The sequence below is a fragment of the Capra hircus genome, chromosome 20, assembly GCF_001704415.2.
Source record: "Capra hircus breed San Clemente chromosome 20, ASM170441v1, whole genome shotgun sequence".
NCBI lineage: Eukaryota > Metazoa > Chordata > Mammalia > Artiodactyla > Bovidae > Capra > Capra hircus.
In genome coordinates this window covers 64128405-64155189 of record NC_030827.1, presented here as the reverse complement: position 1 = coordinate 64155189, position 26785 = coordinate 64128405, and the positions used below count along the sequence as shown (strand labels likewise).

Below are 26785 nucleotides of genomic sequence, written 5' to 3'. Positions count from 1 at the left end.
GTATTTCAGAGAACAGCCTTTTTACAATTATGAAATGGTATCTTCATAAACAATGGATAAAGCTAGTTGTATTTAACCCAGAAGGGCCACTGACTGACTTAGTAACGTAAGCAGAGCTTCCAGGCTTCCCTGGTGGCTCAGCGGTCAAGAATCTGCCTGACAGTGCAGGAGACACAGGAGACTTGGGTTCGATCCCTGGAGTGAGAAGATCTCCTGCAGGAGGAAACAGCAACCCACTCCAGTATTCTTGCCTGGGAAATCCCATGGACAGAAGAGCCTGGTGGGCTACAGTCCATGGGGTTGCAAACGAATCAGACATTGCTGAGAGACTAAACAGGAGCTTCCTACAGCTCAGTGAGAAGCCCGAGGAAGCAGCACAGATGGGGGGCCAGTGTTTGTGACCGAGCTTTCAAGGTATTGCTGGGAAAACAGACAAAGGTGCAGAAATGGATTTTGGTAGAAGTGAAATAATAACCCTTTGAACAACACAGCTTAGTGTAAAGTGGCAACATGCAAGTGCCTCTGTCTAGCACATGCTGGGCTTACATCGTCCAAACGTTAACAAAAGCAAACAAAAACAATAGGACCAAGAGAAAACGTGCTTGCCCCTCCTCAGAGAAAAGTGCCTGTTCTGCACGGCAGGACCACGGAGCCCTAGAAAATCAGGAGTGCAACGGAAACTAGCCAGCACACACCAGGAAGCAGACTACTTTTCAGGTTTAAAAACTTCAGTCTCTCCCAGCTAAGGTTTCCTTCCTATTTTCTGCAGAAAGGAGGTGTGAGCTGCCCCATCTGAGGAGAAGTAGGTGCCCCTGCACGGAGGTTGTTATTCTCTTGAAGGTATGTATGTATAGTAGGATGTGTGCGTGCTCAGCCGTGTCTGACTCTTTTCGACCCCATGGACAGTAGCCAGCCAGGCTCCTCTGTCCGTGGGATTCTCCAAGCAAGAATACTGGAGTGGGTTGCCATTTCCTTCTCCAGAGGATCTTCCCAACCCAGGAACTGAACCTGTGTATCTTGCATCTCCTGCAATGGTAGGCACATTCTTTATTACTAGTGCCACCTCTTAAAGATATTTTGAAAGCAGTGAAAGTTGCCCAGTCGTGTCTGACTGTGAGCCCCTGGACTGTGGCCTGACAGGCTCCTCTGTAATGGAATTCTCCAGGCCAGAATACTGGAGTGGGTAGCCTTTCCCTTCTCCAGGGGATCTTCCCAACCCAGGGATCGAACCCAAGTCTCCAACACTGCAAGTAGATTCTTTACTTTCTGAGCCAGGAGGAAAGGTATTTTAGTACCAAAAAAATTGTTCGAGGTGGGGGGGTAGACTAAAGATAAGGAAAGGAAATTAGTCCAGTGTGGGCAGGGTTGTTACTTTGTGGGCGGGGTTATTAACTTGTGGTTATTAATCTGCGGGTGGGGATACTAGTCCTGTAGAATGATCAGATCTTACCCCAGGATCTTCTGAGAAGGACACAGCATCCTGGACTTTCCAGCATCTTAAGGCCAGAAGACCTAGACCTAGGGTCTTGCTGTTGATCATTTGCGTAAAATGATTTTCCCTGAGCAGTGATTTTCTTATTTGGAAAATCAGGAACATATGAGATAACCTTTCCCAAAGTATTTTGGGAAATCCAATGTGCTACACAAGACCCAGCTATTTTGTAATATTGTTATTATTTTCATACATTGCAATCTATTTAAACTGCCAACTGCCAGGTCTTACTTGTTTCTAAATGTATCCACGATGACATTTGTTGTTGTTCAGTCACTAAGTGGGTCCGACTCTGTGGGACGCCATGTACTACAGCACACCAGGCTTCTCTGTCCTTCATTATCTCCCAAAGTTTGTTCAGACTGACCTGCTGAGCCAGTGATACTATCTAACCATCTTATCCTCTGTCACCACCCCCTTCCATTCTTTCCCTCAGTCTTTCCCAGCATCAGGGTCTTTTCCAATGAGTCGGATCTTTGCATCAGATGGCCAAAGTATTGAAGCTTCACTTTCAGCATCAGTCTGTCCAGTGAACATTCAGGACTGACTTTCTTTAGGATTGACTGGTTTGACCTTCTTGCAGTCCAAGAGACTTTCAAGTGTCTTCTCCACCACTACTATTCTAAAGTATCAATTCTTCAGCAGTCAGTCTTCTTTGTGGTCCAACGCACATTCGTACATGACTACTGGAAAAACCATTAGCTTTAACTATACAGGTGCCATTACTTGAGTCAAACAATTTCCAATATGTTATATCAACTCTGATTAACCTTCCCAGAAGCCCTTTTGGCAGCTTGTATTGATTTTGATGTCTTTATTCCTGACCTTTCAGGGTCTTCTGTGGTCCAGTTCTTTTGTATCTAGAAAATAGATTTCCCTCCTCTACTCCCTGCTGATATCTGAAATCATGGCTTTTGCCAACTGCTTTACACTGGGTGTGATTCAGTAATAAACATAGTGCTGGCAGGACTAAGGCTGTTTTTGATTTTGAATTATCTTAGCTGCGTGTGACACTGTCTTTAGCTTTATTCTTCTGCTAAACCTTTGAGGGAATTCAGAATTACATGAATTTAAGAAGCAACTCTATATATACTGTAATATTTTATGCCTTCCTTGTTGTTTTTGAAGAAGACTTACGTATTGATTTTGCCTCTGCTGGGTCCTTGCTGCTGCCCTCAGGCTTTCTCTATTGCAGTGCGTGGCAGCTGCTCTTCATTGCAATGTGTGGGCTCCTCATGGCGGGAGCTTCTCTTGCTGCGGAGCACAGGCTCTGGGCGCATGGGCTTCGGTAGTTGCAGCTGGTGGGATCTACAGCTCGAGCTCAGTAGCTGTGGGACACGGGCTTAGTTGTTTCCCAGCAAGTGGGATGATCCTGGACCAGGGATTGAACCTACGTCTCCTGCACTGGTAGGCCGATTCTTATCTACTGTACCACCATGGAAGTCCTGTCTTTCTTCCTTTTGTATGTTGCAATTTTCAGCCAAAACACAGAAGTAAGATTTGGGTTATGAGTTCACCTTCCATTCATTTCCATGCTCATCAGAATCTCTAAATGCAACTCTCACTGTGGGGACTGGCAAAAGGATATGACTGCAATATTATGGACATCAAGGAAGCTAATGAACTAGGGGAGGGTCATGGAAAGACAAAAAACAAAACAAAACAAAACAAAAAAAACCTCTTATTTATTTTAAGATACAATTTGTACTCCATAAGAGTAAAGAAAAATAAGGTCTTATCATTTATCACTTAACATTAAGCAAAAAAAGGTGCAAATGCAGTTGCGTCAGTGTATTCTATTTGTACCCAAAGAACCAGTTCTCAAATGCTGGCCCAGTTACCCACTATAGCGGGATACTGGCCAAGTTCATTAATCTTTCTCAAGCTGAGTTTCCCCATCTCCACATGGAGGTACTAATGAAAACTGCCTAGAAGGGACACAGTGAGAATAGAACAATCCATCACACACAGTAGGGGCTCAATAAAACTGAATTATTTGATTAGGAAACACAGAATTTCAGTCTATCATAACACACCTAAATAATGACTCCAGGTTGCTTGGTTATAGTTTCAACATTTCATTTGATATTACGCAGGAAGTTATGATTTGTAAAACTTAATATAATGATTACCTTGATGGTTATTGGTGTGATCACTCACCTAGAGCCAAATATCTTGGAGTGGGAAGTCAAGTGGGCCTTAGGAAGCATCAGGAAAAACAAAGCTAGCAGAGCTGATGGAATTCCAGTTGAGCTATTTCAAATGCTAAAAGATGATGCTGTGAAAGTGCTGCACTCAATATGCCAGCAAATCTGGAAAACACACGAGTGGCCATAGGACTGGAAAAGGTCAGGTTTCATTCCAATCACAAAGAAAGGCAATGCCAAAGAATGCTCAAACTACCACACAACTGCACTCATCTCACACGCTAGCACAGTAATGTTCAAAATTCGCCACATTACACTTGAACAGTACATAAACTGAGAACTTCCAGATGTTCAAGCTGGATTTAGAAAAGGCAGAGGATAGAGAGATTGAACCGTCAACATCTGCTGGATCATAGAAAAAGCAAAAAAATTCCAGAAAAAACATACACTTCTGCTTCACTGACTACACTAAAGCCTTTGAATTTGTGGATCACAACAAACAGTGGAAAATTCTGAAAGAGATGGGAATACCAGACCACCTGACCTGCCTCCTGAGAAATCTGTACACAGGTCAGTAAGCAAGTTAGAACCGAACATGGAACAACAGACTGGTTCTAAATTGGGAAAGGAGTACGTTAAGGCTATATATTGTGACTCTGCTTATATAATTTCTATGCAGAGTACATCATGCAAAATGATGGGCTGGATGAAGCACAAGCTGGAATCAAGATTGCTGGGAGAAATATCAATAACTTCAGATATGCAGATAATACCATCCTTATGGCAGAAAGTGAATAACTAAAGAGCCTCTTGATGAAAGTGAAAGAGGAGAGTGAAAAAGCTGGCTTATAACTCAGCATTCAAAAAATGATTATGGCATCCTGTCCCATGGCAAATAGATGGGGAAACAATGGGAACAGTGACAGGCTTTATTTTCCAAAATCACTGCAGATGGTGATTGTAGCCATGAAATTAAAAGGCGCTTGCTCCTTGGAAGAAAAGCTATGACCAATCTAGATAGCATATTAAAAAGCAGATGCATTACTCTGCCAAAGGTCCATATAATCAAAGCTATGGTTTTTCCAGTATTCATGTATGGATGTGAGAGTTGGATTATAAAGAAGACTGAGTGCTACAGAATTGATGCTTTTGAACTGTGGTGTTAGAGAAGATGCTTGAGAGTCCCTTGGACTGCAAGGAGATCAAACCAGTCAATTCTAAATAAAATCAGCCTGAATATACATTGGAAGGACTGATGCTGAAGCTGAAGCTCCAATATTTTGGCTACCTGTTGTGAAGAGCTGACTTAAAATCCGTGATGCTGGGAAAGATTGAAGGCAGGAGAAGAAGGGGATGAGAGGATGAGATTGTTGGATGGCATCACCAACTCAATGGACATGAGTTTGAGCAAGCTCTGGGAGATGGTGAAGGACAGGGAAGCCTGGCTTGCTGCAGTCCATAGGGTCGCAAGGAGTCGGACACAACTGAGAAACTGAACAACAAGGAAAACAAGTTTAGAAATGAAGTAAAAATATGCCAAATAAAATTGAGCCCAAAGTGCCTATTCTAAAATGATCTAATTATTTTAAGTAAAATAAGTATATCCTCACAGTTCCAAATCACTGCTGTGATCTAGGTAGGCTTAAATCCTGGCAGGAGACCTGGCTTAAATCCTGGCAGGAGACCTGGAACAGACACTGATTCTCTCAGCCCATCTTCCCGCAAGTAGGAGAGGAGGAGACACTGGAACGGAGACACTTCTGCCCTCCTCCTCTAGGGACAGGCACCGTACCCTCGGGCAGTTTACCCCTGGGCTGCCTCACTAGGCTTCATCCATAAGCACTGGTGTAGTTGAGTCGCATTTACAGAGTGGTTGCATAGAACAAGGGGCCGATAGACTGCATCCAGCCCTCAGCAGGTGCTGAGAGCATCATTTCCCCTGCTTTCTACTGCTGTCCCTTCACCACGGCTTCCCTGGTGGCTCAGCTGGTAAAGAATCCGCCTGCAATGCAGGAGACCTGGGTTTGATCCCTGGGTTGGGAAGATCCCCTGGAGAAGGGAAAGGCTATTCACTCCAGTATTCGGGCCTGGAGAATTCCATGGACTTGTGGGTCACAAAGAGTCGGACACGACTGAGTGACTTTTATGTTTACTACTGCTATCCAGGTTTACTAGGAGCACTTTGTTAAATGACACGGGATTTCAGTCTATCATAACCTGACTAGATAACAACTCGAGTATGTCTAATCATCATCTCATTTCAATAATTTGTGTGACATTATGCAGCAAGTTAGGATTTGTAAGACTTGATCTAACAAGCATCATTATGGTATCAGCTATTATTGAAAGAGGTTAAAAGTGAAACACATATGTCAACCTCGGGCTTCCCTGGTAGCTCAGTTGATACACAATCCACCTGCAATGCAGGAGACCAGCATTTGATCTCTGGGTTGGGAAGATCCCCTGGAGAAGGAAATGGCAACCCACTCCAGTAATCTTGCCTGGAGAATCCCATGGACAGAGGAGTCTGGTGGGCTACAGTCCCTGGGGTCACAAAGAGTCGGACATGACTGAGTGACTGAACACATGTGCCAACCTCAGGTAACATAAAATAACTTACATTTAATATAAATTTCTACATTTATACAAATACAAATTATAAATCATCCAAATATGAATATAAAGGTAATTTTAAATAGAAAAGCATAAAATGTGAGTTGCTAATGGTATATTATTCAAAAATAGAAGATTTTCCCCCAAGACTATGACTTGATGCCAATAATGATGGTGGTGGGTGGATCTGCAAGTCATGTTTGACTCTTTGCAGCCCCATGAACTGTAGCCCAACAGGCTCCACTGTCCATGGAATTCTCCAGGCAAGAATACTGGACTGGGCTGCCATCTCCCACTCCAGTGATTGACCCAGGGATTGAACCGTGGTCTCTGGCACTGTAGGTAGATTCTTTACCACTAGCGCCACCTGGGAAACTTCAATAATGATGGTGACATTTTCTATTTCAATTTGCCTTCTTGGGTTTGTTACTGAGCAATGATATATAAACATATGTCTCATACATTCTGTGCATCCTCCCAGACAGCCAGGGATTGCATTCAAGGATGCTGACTGGAGACGTGGAACAGGGCCCCAAGTGTCCTGCATACTCACAGGCAGAGCTGGGGTGTGACACCAGCTTTCTCACCTACCACCTGTGCTTTCCCCACATGCTCTGGGAGGCCACAGGTGTGAAGGGAGCTGGGAAAGGGCAGCAGGGACCAGAGAAACCCAGCACTCATACGGGTTCTAGAGCAGCTTACTCAGAAGCAGGGCCCAAGGCTCATATGGGTTCTAGAGCAGCTTATACAGGTTCTAGAGCAGCTTACTCAGAAGTGGGACCCAGCGCTCATATGGGTCCTAGAGCAGCTTATTCAGAAGAGGGACCCAGCGCTCATATGGGTCCTAGAGCAGCTTATTCAGAAGTGGGACCTGGCAGTTATATGGGTTCTAGGGCAGCTTACTTAGAAGTGGGACCCAAGGCTCATATGGGTTCTAGAGTGGCTTACTTAGAAGTGGGACGCGGGGATCATTTGGGTTCTAGAGCCACTTATATGGGTTCTAGAGTAGCTTACTTAAAAGCGGAAACCCAGCGCTCATACGGGTTGTAAAGCAGCTTACTTAGAAGTGGGACCCAAGGCTCATATGGGTTCTAGAGCAGCTTACTCAGAAGTGGGACCCAGCGCTCATATGGGTTCTAGAGCAGCTTACTCAGAAGTGGGACCCAAGGCTCATATGGGTTCTAGAGCAGCTTACTTAGAAGTGGGAGGAGTTTGTCCATTAAGTGTCCTGTTGTATCTCATTCCAAACTCATTTAGCCACCAGGGAAGGATACACGTGTCCCCAGGGTCCAGGAAAGGGGTATCAGGATCAGAGCATCAGTGATTTCAGGGCCAGCAAACATGGCCTCTAGCTAGCTTTGAGACAGAGGCCAAGAGGACAGTGGGCAGACCTCGAGGTCACACAATTAACTGGCCGCAAAAGATCCAGGCCCTCCCTCTGCATGTGTCCCCAAACAACTCAAGGCTCAGGGCCCCCAAACCTTTGACATCTGGAACTTACTGTTACTCACCTTTGTTTTTTTATTACTCTCTTTTATCATGGTAAACATGATAAACATTGAACATGTGATTAACCTTCTTATAGATTTTTAAGTGTTAAGTACTGTATTGTTGACTGTAGGCACAGTGTTGTGGCATACCTCTAGAACTTGTCCGTCTTGCTTAACTAAAACTTTATCTCCCCATCTCCCTCTTCAGCCAGCCCCTGGCAAACACCGCTGCCATCTTTGATCCTAAGTATCTGACTGTTTCAGATATCTCCCTGTAAGTGGAATCACATGCTATTTGTCTTCCGGTGAATGGCTAATTTCACTTAGCATAATGTATGGATGTCAGAGTTGGACTGTGAAGAAAGCTGAGTGCCGAAGAATTGATGCTTTTGAACTGTGGTGTTAGAGAAGACTCTTGTTGGAGAAGACTCTTGAGGGTCCCTTGGACTGTAAGGAGATCCAACCAGTCCATTCTGAAGGAGCTCAACCCTGGGATTTCTTTGGAAGGAATGATGCTAAAGCTGAAACTCTAGTACTCTGGCCACCTCATGCAAAGAGTTGACTCATTTGAAAAGACTCTGATGCTGGGAGGGATTGGGGGCAGGAGGAGAAGGGGACGGCAGAGGATGAGATGGCTGGATGGCATCACTGACTCGATGGACGTGAGTCTGAGTGAACTCTGGGAGTTGGTGATGGACAGGGAGGCCTGGCGTGCTGCGATTCATGGGGTCACAAAGAGTCGGACACGACTGAGCGACTGAACTGAACTGAACTGGACCTCAAGGTCCATGTTGTTACATATGGAGGAATTTCCTCCTTTTTAAAGGCTACATGGTATTCCATTTTAGTATATCCTGTTCTTTATCCTTTCATCTGCAGATGGAGATTTAGGTTGCTTCTACATCCTGCCTACTGTGTATAGTGCCTCAGTGAACACAGGAATATAGAGAGCTTTTCAAGATCCTGGTTTCTTTTGGATATAGAGAAATTGAAACCCTTGCGTGCTATAGATGGGGATGCAAAATGGTGCAGCCGCTATGCAAAACACCAGAGATTCCTCAAACAATAAAAAATAAAACTACCATCCGATCCCAGCAAGCCCACTTCTTCATATTTAACAACAACAAAAAATATTAAATCAGGATTGTGAAGAGATACCAACATTTAGAACTTTAAGAGCTGAGATTCACAGAAAAAACTAATGGTTCTCAGTGAGGATCCTTGACTGACCATCTCTTACTGAGACTTAAATAAAGGCTTGGAGATTTACTCAAAAACAAAGACATATGAACATCACAGGTGACTCAAAAATATTTTTGGGGAAATTTCAAGTTAAAAATGGCAGAGCAAGTAAAGATTCTCAAGTCTTTTATATCCTATTCATTCTTGAACTTGAATGCAACACTTTTTCTATTGGCTGCTGCCGTGCTTATGAAATTTAAATTCTTATCCTTTTCACGAGTCTGTCCTTTACTGTGTGAATAACATTTCATTAGTATAAATCATTTTTAACAAACTTGAACTCAAAGGAGCAGCTGAAGACCAGGAGTAACAAAGAAGTGAAAGTAGGGAAGAGAACTCACAAGGAAGCTGAGACTTTCTGGCAGGAGGTCACGGGCATCACTGCACTTGGTACTCACTGTGGGAGGGATGAAAGATCACCCTCTTCCCAGAAGAGGGGCCAGAGATTCAGAAATATCACCTGATGTCATCCAGCCAGACACAGGCATGCAGATAATGAAATGCGTGACTCCAAAATCAACAAATTACCTATACTTACAGCCACATCTTTTTTTTTTTTTTTTTTTACCAATTTAAAATGTCCTTGTATTTTTAAAAATTCTTTTGTTTTAATATTTATTTTATAATAGAGTATGGTCAATTTACAATGCTGTGTGCCACCATCTCGATAGAAGACTAAACATCAAAAACAAACAAACGTTGCAGCCAAAGATGTCTAAACTGCAGCTAGGATACGATCAACATGTCACTTTACCTGAGCAGCTATTGTTTTTACATAAGCATCTTAGGAACTGAACTGATAGGATACGTTTTCTAAGCAAGCCAAAGAAACTAAGTCTCTCCTTCATTCCACTTATGTTCCTCAGTTGATATTCCTGCCTTGGAAGAGACAGAAAGTAGAATAAATAGGAAAAAAAAAATGTGGGAAAAAAATAAAAGTTGTGCTCCTACTATAAAGAATAGAATGCTTCTGCTGCTGCTGCTAAGTCGCTTCAGTTGTGTCCGACTCTGTGCGACCCCATAGACGGCAGCCCACCAGGCTTCCCCGTCCCTGGGATTCTCCAGGCAAGAACAGTGGAGTGGGTTGCCATTTCCTTCTCCATAGAATGCTCCAGTGTGCTGTAATAACACCTTCCAGGAATTACATGGCCAGTAGTTTAACTATGGAGGGGAAAAAAAAAAAAAACTAAGCTAAAATACCTAAAAACTGATACTAAACTCCTTAGAGATGCTCCGGATAGTCCTCTGAATTTGAAAACTGACGTTACAGTTTTCACAAACCAAATTCTGCAAATTTAGAGACAAACAAAACAAATACATGAACATTTTAGGAAGACATTCAAGTTTTACATTGATAATCATATGTATCACACACACACACACACACACACACACACACACACACTCAGAGTCCAGCAACTGCATAGGAGATAGGCTACACTTTTCTTTCATTAAACTTTTTATATGTAATAAGTAAATTTACAATAAGAAAATTAATGACTTGAAATGTTTTATGAGTTCTTTGTAGTGCAAAGTTTACAAACTAAAGTGCAATTCCACTCAGGTCATCCATCCCTATGGTTTACCAGCAGAGGTGACAAATTTTGACTTGAGAGTGGAGACCCCAGTGTTAGATGCCAAAAACCTGGATCAGGACTGATATATTTTAGAAAGGACAAACCTACCACATTTGAACAGTTTCCTAGACCTTCTAAATGATCACAGATTTACCTGTCACATTTTCATAAATAATTTTAAATCTCAGCATCTGAATTATCAATAATTACATCATCCTAAACTGAACACTAAGATAGTCCATGGTTGAAAGTTAGTTCAGGCTGACCTGGAAAGCAGTGCTTCTATAATCAGTAATGGATTCTGCTAAAGCTACTGCAATATCTTTGCCAGTGCAAAGGGGAACAAATCTAATTGCAAATCCCAATAAGAAAATCTCCTTGGGTTGGGTATAATATCCGACAAAGCATCTCATAATCCTCTTTCCCTCTCCAAATTTCCCAAGACTGTCTGAACTGTGCGGTTTTTAGGTCTCACAAAAACAAACTTTACAGCAGCACAAAACCTTCTATGCCTCATAAGCCAAGGTCACAAAATTACTGCAAAGACCAACTGGAAGATCAGCAAGGAAGCATGCCCAGCCAGACCTTCTCATGCTGAACCTCCCCACCAAGGCATCCCTACCGTCTCTACAGTCACTCTGCAGTGTTTGCACCGGGGGCAAGCGAATGAAGCCAAAGCCCCGCAGACTTGAGTGCTCAATCATTCTGACAGACAGCACTGGAAGAGCAACATCAGGCCTTCGCACAAGCGGGATTTTGGCAGACCAAAGTGTTAGGAGAAATAGGACCCACTAAGGCATAAGAGAAAGAAAACCATGAGTTGTCTTTGACGCCCTTAAAATTGGCACCAAATCTGCTCTGATAACGGCCCCATAAAGTCGGTGAGTCTTCAGTGTCGAAGGTTTGTCCACATGTTACATTAATAACTTAGTGTGGGCTCAGTTTGATGATCTTATCGCATTTCCCAAACCAAATATAGCACCCAGAGTAACGCAGGCTGAAGTTTTTGTACTAGCTCAGAGACAAGAACTGGAAAAGCCCTGGGGCAGCTTATCCCATATGGGAAGATTTCCTCCAATCAGCCTTCAGGATACTCTTAATTCCAAGTATTTCCTCCAGACATTCTCGTTAGCCAGAAAGACTTGTGAGTCACAGCATCTAGTACCTGAACAGGCACTAGATTCACAGCATCAAGTTTGCAGAGCATTTTAGGTTTGCACAACATCAAGCGTCCGCTGAGAAGCTCCTGTTGGCAGTATCTCTAGTCGGTGAGAGCACCTAGTCTCTGCAGAGCATCTGTGTTTGCAGAACATCTTTTGTGGGTGTAGCATTCCGTGTGTGCAGAGCACCCGGTGTTTGATGACTCTGGTCTCCCCGCTCTAGACTGCGGGCTGGGGATGAGGACTACTCACCACATTACAGCCTGCACAGTCAGGACCATTCTCGCAGGTTCGGCGGCGAGCTTGAATGCCACCCCCACACTGGGCCGTGCACCGTTCCCAGGGTCCCCATCCTGTCCAGAACACGTGTGGCGGGCACAGCAGGTGCTCATTGCAGTATCTGTAACGGGGAAACCAAGGGGAAAGCAGCCGTTTAGTGGAGCGCGAGGCTGCGGGCCTGTCCACTCTCCGTCCCTGCACCGGATGCTGAACCCATGCGCATGCTCCGCGTGGAGGGGCGCCGCAGTGTTCCGAGTGGTCGCACAGGGAAGGAGGCGGATGCGGCGCTGGCCATGCTGTGTGAGCACAGACAATGGGATATGCGGGAGACAACGCAAGATGCTAGACTCACGATGCAGGATGGAGCTTCCTGTGCAGCCAATCAGAGGAGAAACAGACAAACAGAGCCCTTCAAATAGACGCTCGGAAAAACGAGAACACACTCAAAATACCTAAGTAGGACATTTATCTTCAAACATAAACACTGGAAGATAAAGTAGGTTATGAATACAAAGTCCGCACATTGTATTTGGGATTCATTTCTCATCCTTGAATCAAGGAAGGCCTGTAATCCTAGTAACATACCTTATAGAAAAGTTAGCCTAATTTTAGTATGAAGCTTCTAGCCACACACTGCCTAGGTGATTGTATTTTTAAATTTATTTGTAGACTCTCCCAGAATGATGTTCCACATCCTTAATTTCAGTGAGCACCTGTTATCCGAAAAGAGGTGAATTACTGTTGACAACTAGTCTGTCTGTTTTAGTGACTGACTATATGTCTTATGTGTATATTCAAATTACCAATTCTTAGCCAAATATACAAAGCCATCCTTAGCCTTAGAAAAATCAAATTTCTCCTCAGTCTTTCATACTACAAGTGAGAAAAAATGAAGTGAGAGAAACAGTAAGAATGAAATGAGCTGGTAATGCATGGGTTTATGGCTCACAGGTAAGAAGATGCTGTTCTTCTTCATCAAGGGAGCTTCCCTGTCTCAGGTGTGTCCAACCTGACTTGCACTCAGGGAAATAGACATAAGCCCAGGGTGTGCAGGACAGAAGAGACTTTTTATTTTTTTTAACTGAAATACAGTTAATTTACAAAGCTGTGTTAGTTTCTGGTGTATAGCAGTGTTTCAGTATACCTATATATATACATGTATTCTTTTCAGATTCTTTCTCATTATACTTTATTACAAGATATTGAATTTAATTCTCTGAGCTGTATAATAGGTCCTTGTTGTTTATTTTTAAGGAACCTCTATACTGTTTTCCATAGTAAGAAAAACACTATTTTAATGAGCAAAAAACAGAGGTAAGGAGCTGATTTCCAGAAAGTAAGAAAGGTAGTTGGGGCAGCATAGTTTACTGACAGCAAATACGGATATGACTCAACTGTTTTCCCATCAAATGGAGGACGTTTAATGAATATGGTAGAGGCAGGAATATAGACAAGCATGGAAAGCAGAAAGTCAGGCCAAGCTGAAGGGAGTCAACAGGATGAGGCACAGAGAGTATCACTGGGCATTCTGGGAAAGAGTGGCAAGCAGGAGTGGGTCTTCCCAGTAGTCACGTAGGGATGTGAGAGCTGGGCCAGAAAGAAGGATGAGAACCAAATAATTGATGCCCTTGAATTGTGGCGCTGGAGAAGACTGTTACGAGTCCCTTGGACAGTAAGGAGATCAAAGCAGTTAATCCTAAAAGAAAATGACCCTGAGTATTCACTGGAAGGACTGATGCTGTAGCTGAAACTCTAATACTTTGGCCACCTGATGCAAGGAACTGACTCACTGGATAAGATCCTGATGTTGGGAAAGATTGAAGGCCAAAGGAGAAGGAGGCAGCAGAGGATGAGATGGTTAGATAGCACCACCGACTCAAAGGACGTGAATTTGAGCAAACTCTGGGAGACAGTGAAGGAGAGGGGAACCAGGCATGGTGCCCTCCATGGGGTACCAAAGAGTTGGACATGACAAAGCAACTGAACAACAGGAAGAAGACTGTGGTTAAAGTGCTAAAGAGAGGTGAATAGAAAAAGTTGACAGTGGAATGATCTGTCTTTATACAGACAGAGTGGAGGAGCTTGAGCTTTTATTTTCAAGGAACCAAGGAAATCTCAAGCTCCAGAGAAAAAACGAGTACTGTCAGAGTTGGAGTGAAGAGTTGGCTGCAGGAGTTGGTGCCTCATCCTGCTGGTACTGGAGCCCCTGAGAGAAGCAGAGTTCTCCATGCTTGCATGGAGGTGGTGCTGAGTTCCCAGAGGTGGATTAGGAGGAGCTGATGGAGCAGATGCCAGCCAAGAGGGCGTGTTTGCAACAATCTGAGGCAGAGACAGCCCCAACTGGACAAATACGATGGTGATGCCAAGAGACAGGAAGCCACATCCATGGGACATCCATGGTAGAGGGGAATAAGACAAATAAATAAATAAACTGTGGAGTCAGCCTCTCCAATGAAAGTGGGTGGCATGCCTACTTCTAGGGAGAGAGGGCTGATATTTCACAGCAGAGGGCAAGTCAGGGACTAATTGGGGAAATGGTTTCGTCTCTAAATCTTCTCATGAAGGAGAAGCCAGTGAAACTAAAGAGTTCTCACTCTTCTTCATAAGACAGTCTTCCACGGCCCTGAGTCTCACAGCTCAGGACTCTGGACACTCTTACATGTGGGAGGGAAGGGGAAGGAAGCTTCTAATTGACAGAGGATGACCTTGAAAACAAAACTGAGGATATAATAGGTGAAAAGCCCCAGACCATTGCAAATGTGCAGTTACAAGACATAAAGCAAAGCATCCTGACTCCTCAGTGACTATTAACCTCCATGTCGGTGCGACGATTGTTCTACGAGGAAACTGCCATTTGTTTAAGAAGGCGTTTGGAAGAAGTAAGTCAAGAATACTCAAAACATCAGAATTCTTAGCAGTAAATTAAAATATCCATGTGGAGCCTTTCTCAATGTGGACAGAAGATCACCCCCAGTTTCCAAAGTGATGTTGCCCACATTTAAAGGGTCTGGAATTCCTTGACACCTTAACACTAACTTCAGCTTTCTAAACCAAAAACAAACCCACGTTAAGAGCAGAGTTGGCAAAGGAAAATCTTATTCATAGTACTCATAAAACCCTTGACTTTTTAATAAAAAGCATAGCAACGGAGCCACCACTTACCAAAAGGAGAGTAAATCATAATGTATGTATCCTTTCTCATCTCTGTCTACATCGTGCTCCCCTCTGAACACACTCAGTGTATTATTACAGCTGAAAGTCTGCCGCAGGAGAACCTGATAACTCTGTGTAGCCTAGAACTTTCTATCAATGTTATAAATTATATCCCTGGCTGCATTTTAAGGTGGTCAACAATGTGCTTTTCTTTCTTCTCTTTCTTCTTCTTTAGTAGTTCTATGACAAAAGGCACACCAGATAACGTAACTGGTGTCCTCTGCAAGGGAAGTCAGAGAGCACTAGAAATTGCCGGGCTAGTCTGTCATTTATGTCTAGGTTTCACTCAAAAATTCACCCTGGGGGAAGTCTGCTCAGAGGCTGAGCCCGTACAAGCTCCTAGCTCTGCATTTTCTGCGATGTCAGGAGAGCACTGGCCCTCTGCCTTTCTTACTCCATCACCCAACAAACACGTGCCAGAGAGACATATCTCTTGTTAAATTACAGACTGGGCCTCCAATGTCTTTCTTGGTCATGAACAACATTGGACATCTAACCCTCTCCAGTATCCTTGTCTGGACAATCCCATGGACAGGGGAGCCTGGCTGGCTGCAGTCCACAGGGTCGCAAAGAGTCAGACACAGCGACTGAGCACACACAAACTTAGTTACCTCTGTGACTCTGGGTGTGCAAGGATTTTTATTAATTTATGGATAAAATAGATACACAATATATCAGCCATTTGCTCTTCATTACTGAGTCCTTTATACACGGCTGGCTTTTACCAAAGGACAAGCTGAGCAGTTCTGAAATCTTATTGGCTCTCTTGGACCACCAGCATCTTAGAGCATTGATGGTCACAGATGCATTTCACGATGCATTAAAAATTAAGATTTTCATTTTGCCCATGACTGCTCATTCTCATTTTGCATTTCAGAATGAATTAATAGCCTGGCGCTATTTCTCCATAAATTATCCATTTTTTCCACAGACCTAATCTCTGTGAAGAGAATTGTCTTTCATAATCCTGCATGGACTAGATTTTCAATACCATATCATTTTCCCTTGTCCTATTTCTTCATGCTACAAATGTGTTCTGTTCTGGTTCCACCCATGTTGGTTTCTCACGAAACCTGTTAGCCTGAACCAATCAGAGCCCTGTGAGAACTGTTTTCTTCTTGATTTACTCTTAAGTGATTGTTGCTTTTCTGGGCCACACTGGGAGAATGGAATCTTCTGTGGCACCAGAGAAACTGTACAAGTATTGAGTTCTTCACAATATTATTTTTTCCCCAAGAAGAAGCTAAGGGAACTATTAGGAAAGAGTAGTGATAATGATTTGCAAAGAGCATCACTTTGGCTCATCACGGGATTAAGCAAACTTGCCTGTGCAGACAGAAAAATCATACCATAAACCCCGATTGGTGGCTGGGCCTCTTTACTTTGATAATACAACTGAAAGACTCTAGCGTGGTCTCCATGAGCCTCACTTCCTGGGATTCACATCTTGTGTAATTCTTTCCTACTCTGTGTGGGTGGGACCTGTGACTTGCTTCTGATCAACAGAACATGGCAAAGACGACAGATTGTCATTTCCGTGATATGCTACCTAACCCTGTATTATCCTTCTTTCAAGAAGTTCCTTCTTGCTGGCTCTGAAAAAGTAAGCAATCAAATAGGAAAGTCCCAGAGGCAAGGCAAGGAGTTGAGAGCAGTTTCTGGAAAACAGCTTCAGTCCAACAACACAGGAGAAATCTAGGAAGCAGACCCCTCCCCTTGCCAAAGGAGCCTCAGATGAGACCCTGGCCACAGTATATACCTTGCTGCACCCTTGAGTGATGCTGAAGCAAAGGGTCCAGCTAAGCTCCGTCCAGGCCATGACCCCAGAGACGCTGTGAGCCAACAGAGCACGTGGTGTTTTAGGCAGCTAAGACTGAGGTAATATTTGTATGAATGACAACTAGAACAGATCTTGATACTTAGACACATGGTGCTACTTTAAGAAAGATCTAAAAATATCAAAGTGGCTTCAGGACTAGAAACTGAGTAGAAAGTAGAATTTTGAGAATCCTGGTAGAGAATATTAATCCCTTTGAATAAACTGTTAGTATAATATTACAGAAGAATATTATTCAGCCTGAAATGCAATGAAGTTCTGATACATGCTACAAGATGAACTTTGTAAATGATATGCTAAGTGAAATAAGTGAGGTACAAACTAGAAAAGATTATATGATTCTACTTACTCAATACTTACTTAAATCTTCTGTTAGGCAGATTTATCAACTATTGGTTCCAGAGTTCTTGTTTCAGGGGATGCAAAAGTTCTGGAAATGGTGTTATGGTTGCACAATACTTAAATGTAATAATGCTACTAAGTCAAACTGTTAAAAATGGTTAAATGACAATTTTATGTTATGGGCCTTCCTGGTGGCTCAGATGGTAACGTGTCTGCCTGCAATGTGGGAGACCCAGGTTTGATCCCTGGGTCGGGAAGATCCCCTGGAGATGGAGAAAATGGAAACCCACTCCAGTATTCTTGCCTGGAAAATTCCGTGGAAGGAGGAGCCTGGTAGACTACAGCCCATGGTGTCGCAAAGAGTTGGACACGACGGAGCGACTTCCCTTCCCTTTATGTTATAAATATGTGTGTGTGTGTGTGTGTGTGTGTGTGTGTGTGTGTGTACATATATATGTGCATGCATCTTCAGTCTCTCCAGTAGTGTCCAACTCTTTGTGACCCCACGGACTGTAGCTGCCAGGATTCTCTGTTCATGGGATTTCCAGGCAAGAATACTGGAGTGGGTTGCCATTTCCCTCTCCAGGAGATCTTTGTAAGTCAGGGATCAAATCCGTGTCTTCTATATCTCCTGCACTGCAGGTGGATTCTTTATCACTGAGGCATTGGGGCAGCAGAAAAAGAAATTGAGGGAAATAATACTAAACAGAAAGGACATTGGCCTCTCCTGATGGTAAAAGATACTGAAATGAAGAGGCGGCTTCTGAGCACCACGAGGAAGGCTAGCAAAGAGTAAAAACCTGAAGTTGTGAGTGTACAACCTTTTGTTAGAACCTCAGGGGCGTCAAAAGATCAGAGTAGAGTTCAGTCCCACAAGGAGTCCTTTCAGAAGTTCAAGAGCAAGAATCGCAGATCCTCTCAATCACAAGAAAGCTGGAGGGCGTTGTCCCTCAGCCATCTTAGCAAAAGCCCCAGCTAGAGAAGGGCTGTGTGGGTCTAGACTGTTTAGTGGAGCAAAGCCCAAGGAAATTCATGGCAGACTTCTGAAGTTGACTTCAGCAAAAGATCACCAGCTGAGACTGAATATATGGAGAAAGTACAAATGAAATGAGGCTGTTGGAAACCCAAACTTCCACTGGCAGGAAGCAGGCTCATTAAACTAACCAGCTGCAGGCACATGCTACCTTTCATGGAAAAGGAAGGGTCAAGCAGGAAACAGACATGACAGCAGAGCTAAGAACTGTGGAGAATTACGCCCGAGCTTTGCAACTTCATCAAGCAGCTCCATACACTTGTCTGCGTAGATCTCAGAATTTTTATGGAAGTTTCCTTGTGCCTTCCATTTCCCCCTTTTTGAACAGAAGTAACTGTAGCTCTTATCCTCTGCCTGCCCCACCATGTGTCCGCTGAGTGTGTTAGTGGCCAGATAACTTGTCTCACACTTTAAGATGGACAGGCTGAAATGAACTACACCCAGGGAGACTCATTCACTTTGAGTCTGATTTGAATAAGGTTCCAGACTTGGGGAAATGACTGAATGGTATAAAACTGGGACTAAACTGGAGATGGGGTGAATTGGATGTTGTATGTGATAAGGACAGTTCATCATTGATGGCAGATAAACTCTATGTTGAGCCCAACAGATTCCTGCCTCTTGATGTGTACATCCTATGCAATGCATACGTTTATGTATGATGTATCTATCTTTCCTCTTGATTGAGCACCAGGTCTGTGACTTTCTTCTAACCAATAAACTATGGCAAGGTGTGGCTATGCCACCTTTGTGATGATATTACATAAGACAGTAATGTTCATTTTGCAAGGAGATTCTCTTCCTTGCTGGATTTGAGGAAGCGAGTGACCACGTTGGGAAGGCTTGTTTGTCAAAAAACTGAGACAGTTTCAGACTGACAGTGAGTAAGCAACCAAGGTCCCCAGTTTGATGGAAATGAATGCCAATAACAACCACGTGAACTTGGAAGTAAATCCTTCCCCAGGTGAGCCTCAGATGAAACCACAGCTCTGGCCGAGCAGAGAACCCAGGTGAATCATATCAGAACTCCTAGTCCACTGAGACTGGAGGTGATAACTGTGTATTGTTTTAAGTCAGTAAGTTTGTAGAACTGTTGTTGCGCAGCAGGAGAAAGTGAATACAGACAAGGATATTCGCATTTCAATGATATTTGCACAGGGGTCCATTGCTTCATCCTTGTGGGTAGCGTCTCTGGGAATCAATACTTCTACTCAGTTTCTACTACTCAAGAAAATAATTTTCCAGAAATTTTGGAACAGATAAACAAATGTCCATGCCTTTTAAAGTACATCTAGGATAGAAATTGGATATTTTCTTTATCCATTATTTAGACAAAAATCGATGTGAATGTTTTTGAGATTTCTGTTGCAATCACGTTCTCAGTGAATTTTTCACAACTTGGAGATTTTGTCACAAGTAAAAAGTCACTCACTAAAATCTTAGCATGAATTTAGGGACCTTACAGCTGAGAGTCAATTTATTCATTTGTGGCCACTCAGGAGTTTTTTAGGTTTGTTGTTGTTCAGTTACCAAGTTGTGTCTGACTCTTTGTGGCCCCATGGACTGCAGGATGCCAGGCTTCCCTGTCCCTCACCATCTCCCAGAGCTTGCCCACGTTCATGTTCATTGCATCGGTGATTCCATGCAACCATCTCATCTCATCGTATCTCATTTTTAGGTTTGATGGTGTTTAAATAAGCATGACGTGACTTTATTAGTGTATACGTCTAGCCCTTGTTCTTTCGTACATTCCCATGAAGATCAGGGTCTCCTTTAATCTTGAGTTTAGTTTTCAAATATGTGTTTTGTCAAAATCAGGATGATATTTCTTTATATTACTTAGGTAGAGAGACTTCCCACATAACGTGACAAAGACACTAAGAACTCTTCGCGAGTGAAGGCCAAGGAAGAGATGCCCTGCATTTGTTTTTTCTAGCTTTCATTAACTTCTCAATCACCCCCTAAGAAAGGCTGTTTCAAAGGGAGATTCCCTGGGGATACAGGCCCTGTTCTTATCATCCACATGTCTATTACTTAATCCAAGTTCCCTCCTCAAGCAAATACTCATTTAGTCCAAAAGTGTTTCTTCTGTAAAATAAGAATACTTTAAATGAAAGTTCCGCAAACACATTAACCATCCTGATTTTTCTCTGAAAATGAAGCTTTATGAACACTTGTAAATGGATACAGAACATATATAGATGTTAACCACACAATTAACCAGCTTCTTCCCTCCTGTGTGCTCAGCTTGGGAAAGGTGATAAGAGCTGTGGGGTTTGTGGAGGTGCTGTGATTCTAGGGGTGGGTAGACGTCACTTTACCTGAATGGGCTCTATTATGTGACAACATACAGCATTTAAAACTTCTAGCCAGTTTAAAACCTTCTAACGCTGGAAGACCTCTTTCCCATAATCGACTTTCCCACTTATCAACTGGTGTCAGATTGGAAATGACAGGCTTGTGTTAGACTGTCACAGGGTACTACTTCAGAAACAACCAACTTTGCCTTGTAAAAATCATCCTTCGTTTTTCTCTGAGTCAAAAGAATGCAATCTTAATTGGTGATTTAGGAACACAACGAAGAGAGAAAAAAATGATTCTCTCCAGTTAATTTCAGGTTGTAATAAATATCTGGTGGAGAATTACCTACCCACTAAGCCTGCTGGCTTTGTCTATATAAATATTAATCACATAAGCCAATAACTGCATAGGTATTTTTACGAGGCTCCCACTGAAGTCATTTCACAGGATACAAGTCTTACTACAATTTAATTAAAAAGTACTGAAAGCCAGTTTGCTTCTCATGGACCAAGAACATAAACTGATGTGAGTGTGGAGAGTTAAGACTCACAAAGGTGATGTGAAATTCACCTACCTGGATTTTCTCCCAAAACCATAAACGAGGGTGTACTTTAAATATGGAAGGAAGAGCCAGTTACCACAACTGCAGATTTATAAGGCCGAAACCAAATGTTTGAGTCTACAAAGAGCAACAAGTTGTTAAATGCGAGACTGAACTGAAATGTCCGAGGGACGTGCTGAGAGCTTAAAATACACGTGGAAAAGGAACCCCCCACCGGGTTGTCCTGCAGGTTCACTGAGGGGTCCTGTTCATAGACAAGCGTGTCATTGTAATTATAGCCAAAATACTGATTGTGGTCTCACCCGGTGCCAGTGCTTAATTCAGTCGTGATGGAAAACTTACCTCTTCTGATCAACACCATCTGGACCCGGGACCAGCTCAGGCCCTATTTGGAACTGGAGGTGTGAGACCAGTCTAGCGGAATTTTAGTAAGAGCAGTCATTCCACAGCAGACTCACTTGCCTCCTCTCCGGGGAGCCCAGCACAGAGATGCCCGCTGTCCCTGTATCTCCCATCCCTCAAGAGCGGCTGGGCTGAGTGAACCCTGCAGGCTCACCAGTGAAGCTGTCCACCCCAAGCTTTGGTCGAAATTAAAGGATGAAAGAAAAGAGGTCATTCGGCTCAACAGAAAAGGATGCCACAGACAAGCTGAGCTGGATCCAGAAACTGAAACCGCAGGGAAACCAACTGCACTGGGATGACAGGAAGCGGGAGGGTGGCGACCCGGAGGCGCAGAGGGTAGGTACCCACCTCTCCTCGCGGTTCTGCCCCACGCACACCCGGCCCCCGTGCCGCGGGGTGGGGTTGCTGCAGGACCGCTGCCGCACCTGGAAGCCGATCCCACACGTGGTGCTGCAGGGAGACCACGAGGTCCAGGGGGTCCAGCCTCCGTTCCTGCGGGAAGAAGCAACAGGGTCACTGGGGTCAACTTGCGCGAGGCCCAACCTCTATCTGCACCCGCCCCCACGTTCACCCGGGGGATCCCCCCACGGGGACCACTGACGTATGGGCTGCGAAGGCCACGCGAGCAGGAGCCCTGGGAAGCAATGCAATGTACTGTCCCGGGAACCGGTTACTTTGAAGTCCATCCCCGCCCCCGAACCTGGTTTTCGAGTCAAAAAAGAAAACTTGAGAGTCAAGTTTTACATGTACTTGCAAATAACTTAAAAACGGGCTAATTAGAAACCAGAAAGCTTAGTGGTGAAAACGTTAAGCTAATGAAAAATAATGCTACTTTTGTTTTTTGAAAAGCAATTAGAGATGCATCCCTGAACCTTTGGCCTTTATGATTTTATTTGATTTGTACTGTATCAGTTATAATCTAGGAAAAGGGCACATTGAATCAAATAATCATCTAAATGTTTCCTTTAAAATCTATTAATGGCAGTGACAATCAGTAACTCTCTTGATGGTATTCTTACTGATAAAGAGTACCATAATGTCAAAAGTTATAAAACAAGCTTTATTAGAAATGAAGAAAGGATATTTTTAAATTCGGATTCTTGGCTATTCTCTAATAATCTGACAAAGATATAGGGTACAAATAGGAAGTGCCAATTGTGTATATCTTTATTTATGTTACTTTAACATGTATAAAATAAGGCAGGTATATTAAAATATAAAATAAAAAATACTTTTATACAATAAACTGCTACTAACAGCCAGAGAAAAATTTTTGTTTAATATTGTATTTTTTTCCTTAAAATGTCTGCTTGTAGAATATTTATAATTTAAATATCTCCCTTACCAGTTTGTCCCTGCTATTTAAAAATAAACTATAGGAATTTTTTAAGAAATTTAAGTATTATTAATAAAATATATGTTAAAACCAGAGTCTAAACTTCCATATAGATAGGTAACTGCATGTAGATTTTTTTCTCTATTTCTCTATTCACATATGCATTTCTAAATAGCTGTTACTCTTGTCTATAGTATTTATATTTCTGCTGAAATATGCAGGTGCACAGCTATACCATTGAAGCTCAAGGTATAAACAGCACACTACACATGTAATTTCTAACACAATTTCAAATGAAAGTTCCTCTGATAAAATTCTTAGCATATTTCATATTTCACTACTTTATTTTCTGAAACTTAAACATAATCAAAATCAAAATAAAGTGATACCTCGATGTATAACAAAGCTGCTTCATAACAATTTAACCAAAATGACACAAAATAAGACAGATTTATGAAGCTGTTTCTACAAGTAATTAATATCTTACATATCATTCCTCACACAATTTTAAAAAGCATCCAAGTAATGTAATTTCAACATAAATAAAATGAAAACATAAATAAAAGAAACATAAAAATAGAAATAAACATAAATAAAATTAATTTCAACATAAAAAGAAATTTTTAAAAAGTTTCTTTTATATAAAAAAAAGTTTAGATAATGCAAGAAACACTGCTCCCAAAATTGCTTGGAAATTCTTAATTGCCTAAACCTTTTAACAAACGTGACACCTTATGATGTAATCCACTCGCAATCTATGGAAACTGTTGTATACAGGGCAGTAGGTATTTTAAATAATAGGAATATAGTACGTTAGGAAATTAATGACTGCAGTGTCCACATACGTGACTATTCTATGGAGCTGGGTTTGCACACCTCAAAGTGCTCCTTAGAGGCAACCATAGCAGCAGGCAACCAAAGAAGCAGCATTGAAAGCGAGAGTGTTAGTCACTCAGTTCCATCTGACTCTGTGACCCCATGGCCTGTAGCCCACCAGGCTCCTCTGTCCATGGGATTCTCCAGGCTAGAGTACTGCAGTGGGTTGCCATGCCCACCTCCATGGGATCTTCCTGACCCAGGGATTGAACCTGGGTCTCCTGCATTGCTGGCAGATTCTTTACCCACTGAGCCACAAAGGAAGCCCAGAGTAGCACTAAGTCAGCATATATCAGCAGATGGATCACTTCTTTGATTCAGTCAGTCAAAAACAATCTGCTTAATGCATTTAAAACATCACTGAAACAGGTTTGTTTACTAATATTTGATTTTTAGTCTTAAAATAACCACCAATTTGGTCACAGCTCCTTTCAGTGAATGGCCTTCCAAAACTAGAGCCAGAGCTGAGCAGGCATCAATAAAGTCACAAGAATGTCTGTGATAGTCCTTTTTTCCATTAAACAATATAAAACAGAGTACTACTCATTGACTGTAGCCTTCCAACAATAACAGTTCTATAGCTTTTATGAAGTTTCTGCCAGGCACCAGTGGAAACCACCTTAGTTTTATAGAAATAATGCAACACATAATGCAATGTTGATATGCTCGTTTTCTGAAATAACGCAAATAGTCTAATCTCTGTAGACTTAATGGGCTCCTTTTTAATTGTGTGGAGCATCTGAGGTGGCCTACGGAGATGGTGAACAGAGGGCAAAATGTGCCCTTGCAGCCTGCCTTTCCTTATCCGACCACCCTTCCCTTCTTGGGCAGGCAGTGTCCTCAGGCCCTGGGTTGCCATACAGTGTGGCCCCGCAACACAACTGGCAGTGTGAGTGATGTCACAGACCACTTGCCCAGAGGTCTCTGCATTCTAAATCGGCTCTTGGAAAGAAGATAAAAATCCTACAGTAAGTGAGGAGGGTAAGTGTGGACACTGATCTGAGAAGCTTTCCTGGTGCTTCTTGCTTTTTAAATTTTTTATATCTTTTTTATTGCAGTATGGATGATTCACAATCGTGTGTTAGTTTCAAGTGTCCTGGTGTTTGTTTTAAATATAACATATTGATTGGGAGACTGGGACTGATGTGCACAACTGTTGATCTTGTGTGTGTATCTGTGATGCTCAATCTTGTCTGACTCTTTACGAACCCTTTGATTATAACCCACGAGGCTCTTCTGTCCAGGGGATTTTCCAGGCAAGAATACTTGAGCGGGGTGCCATTTCCTACTCCAGGGGATATTCTCAACCCAGGAATCGAACCCAGTGATACTGTGTATAAAGCAGATAACTAATGAGAACCTACTGTGTAGGACAGGGGACTCTACCTGATGCTCTGTGGTGACCGAAATGGGAAGGAAATCTAAAAAAGAGAAGATATCTGTATATGTATAACTGATGCACTTTTCTGTACAGCAGAAACTAATATAACACTGTAAAGCAACTATACTCCAGTTTAAAAAAAAAAAGGAACATATTACTGTGGCCACAGTGCTATACATGGTGCAGGGAAAGGAGGAGAAAAGTGAGTATGTTTTTTAAAAAAAAATGAGCCAACAACAAAATAATACACAGATGACAGGAAACCTACTCATGCTCACACCATGTGAGCTGCCTCCAGGTTACTCGGCAGCAGATATCAGCTGCGTCGGGGTGTTCTGAGCAGTCTTGCCAAGTTCTTTCAGTCCTCTCCGACTCTTTGTGACCCTATGGACCATAGTCTGCCAGGCTCCTCTGCCCATGGGGAGTCTCCAGGCAAGAACACTGGAGTGGGTTGCCATGCCCTCCTCCAGGGCATCTTCCCGGCCCAGGGATCGAACCTGTGTCTCTCACGCCTCCAGTACTGACAGGCGGGTTCTTTACCACTGGCACCACCTGGGAAGCCCGCTTGGATCACAGCGCAGAGCTTTCTGGTTAAAGACTTGGCTTCTGTCAGAAAGCATAGTCATAGACTCTGGGGTCTGTCTGCCTTTCTCCAGATGCTGAGGGTATCGGCGGTTATAACTCTCAGGTGAGAGAATCTAACACTGCCAAGGGTCCTGCCACTACAGAGCCCCCCTTGTGACCAGCTGCGGTCTTTATGGGGCCTACAGCACAGCACACCCAGCTTCCTGCCTTCCCCTCATCCCCCCTGGAGATGCTCAGAACCCTCTCCATACTTCCTGCACGCAATCTCTCTGTCAGAGTGGTCGCCCTGACCAACCAGAACAGACGCAGGTTTTGCTCCTAGAAAAAAAGTCCCATTAAAAAAGGTATACATTGCCATCATTGGAAGCTGCAGACTTATTTAGATCACAAAAACTCTGTCAAAGCTCCAAGCCTTCCTTGACATTCTACCTTACTGCTGAGCTAGTTCAAGTTTTGTCTCTCTCTGTTCCTTCCTCCTTCCCAAAAACTTAGAATTCAGAAGGGGTGTAGACATTCATGTGTTCACTTTAATTATAAAATTAAACCAGATTTTCTTGATTGATAGGAAGTGTGACTTGGCCCCAGTTTGATAATAGAGTCTGACTTAGCTAATTACCTTATACTGTGGATTTATTTCCATAAATTGAATGCCCTTAATCTGTAGCTCCAAGATAATGACAAATTTAAATGATGCGATATAAGAGCGTTTAATCAAAGATATTATATTTGACAAATGTATTGAATTAGCAATATTTTGAATTCCCCAACACTTTCTGAGTCTATTAAGTTAAACAATAACAAAGATAAATGAAGAACGGGTTTAACTTAGAGTCATTAGATCAGTCTTTGTAGAGGCTTTCTGATGTACTTTGCACTAATTGAGGAAGTACTTGACATCAGTGGCTGCACCAAAAAAA

The 26785-nt window shown here is 42.8% G+C and overlaps 1 protein-coding gene across 3 annotated transcripts in view; it reads right to left on the bottom strand.

Annotated features, from left to right (window-relative positions):
- SEMA5A (semaphorin 5A) overlaps nucleotides 1-26785 on the bottom strand; it is a 555951-nt gene that overhangs the window by 63837 nt on the left and 465329 nt on the right. For all 3 annotated transcript variants that reach the window (XM_018065613.1, XM_018065612.1, XM_018065614.1), the window contains 2 exons: nucleotides 22039-22182; nucleotides 11974-12121 (listed from right to left, as the gene is read on the bottom strand). In XM_018065613.1, coding sequence (XP_017921102.1) covers nucleotides 11974-12121; nucleotides 22039-22182 — 292 coding nt within the window. The remainder of the gene's footprint in view (nucleotides 1-11973; nucleotides 12122-22038; nucleotides 22183-26785) is intronic.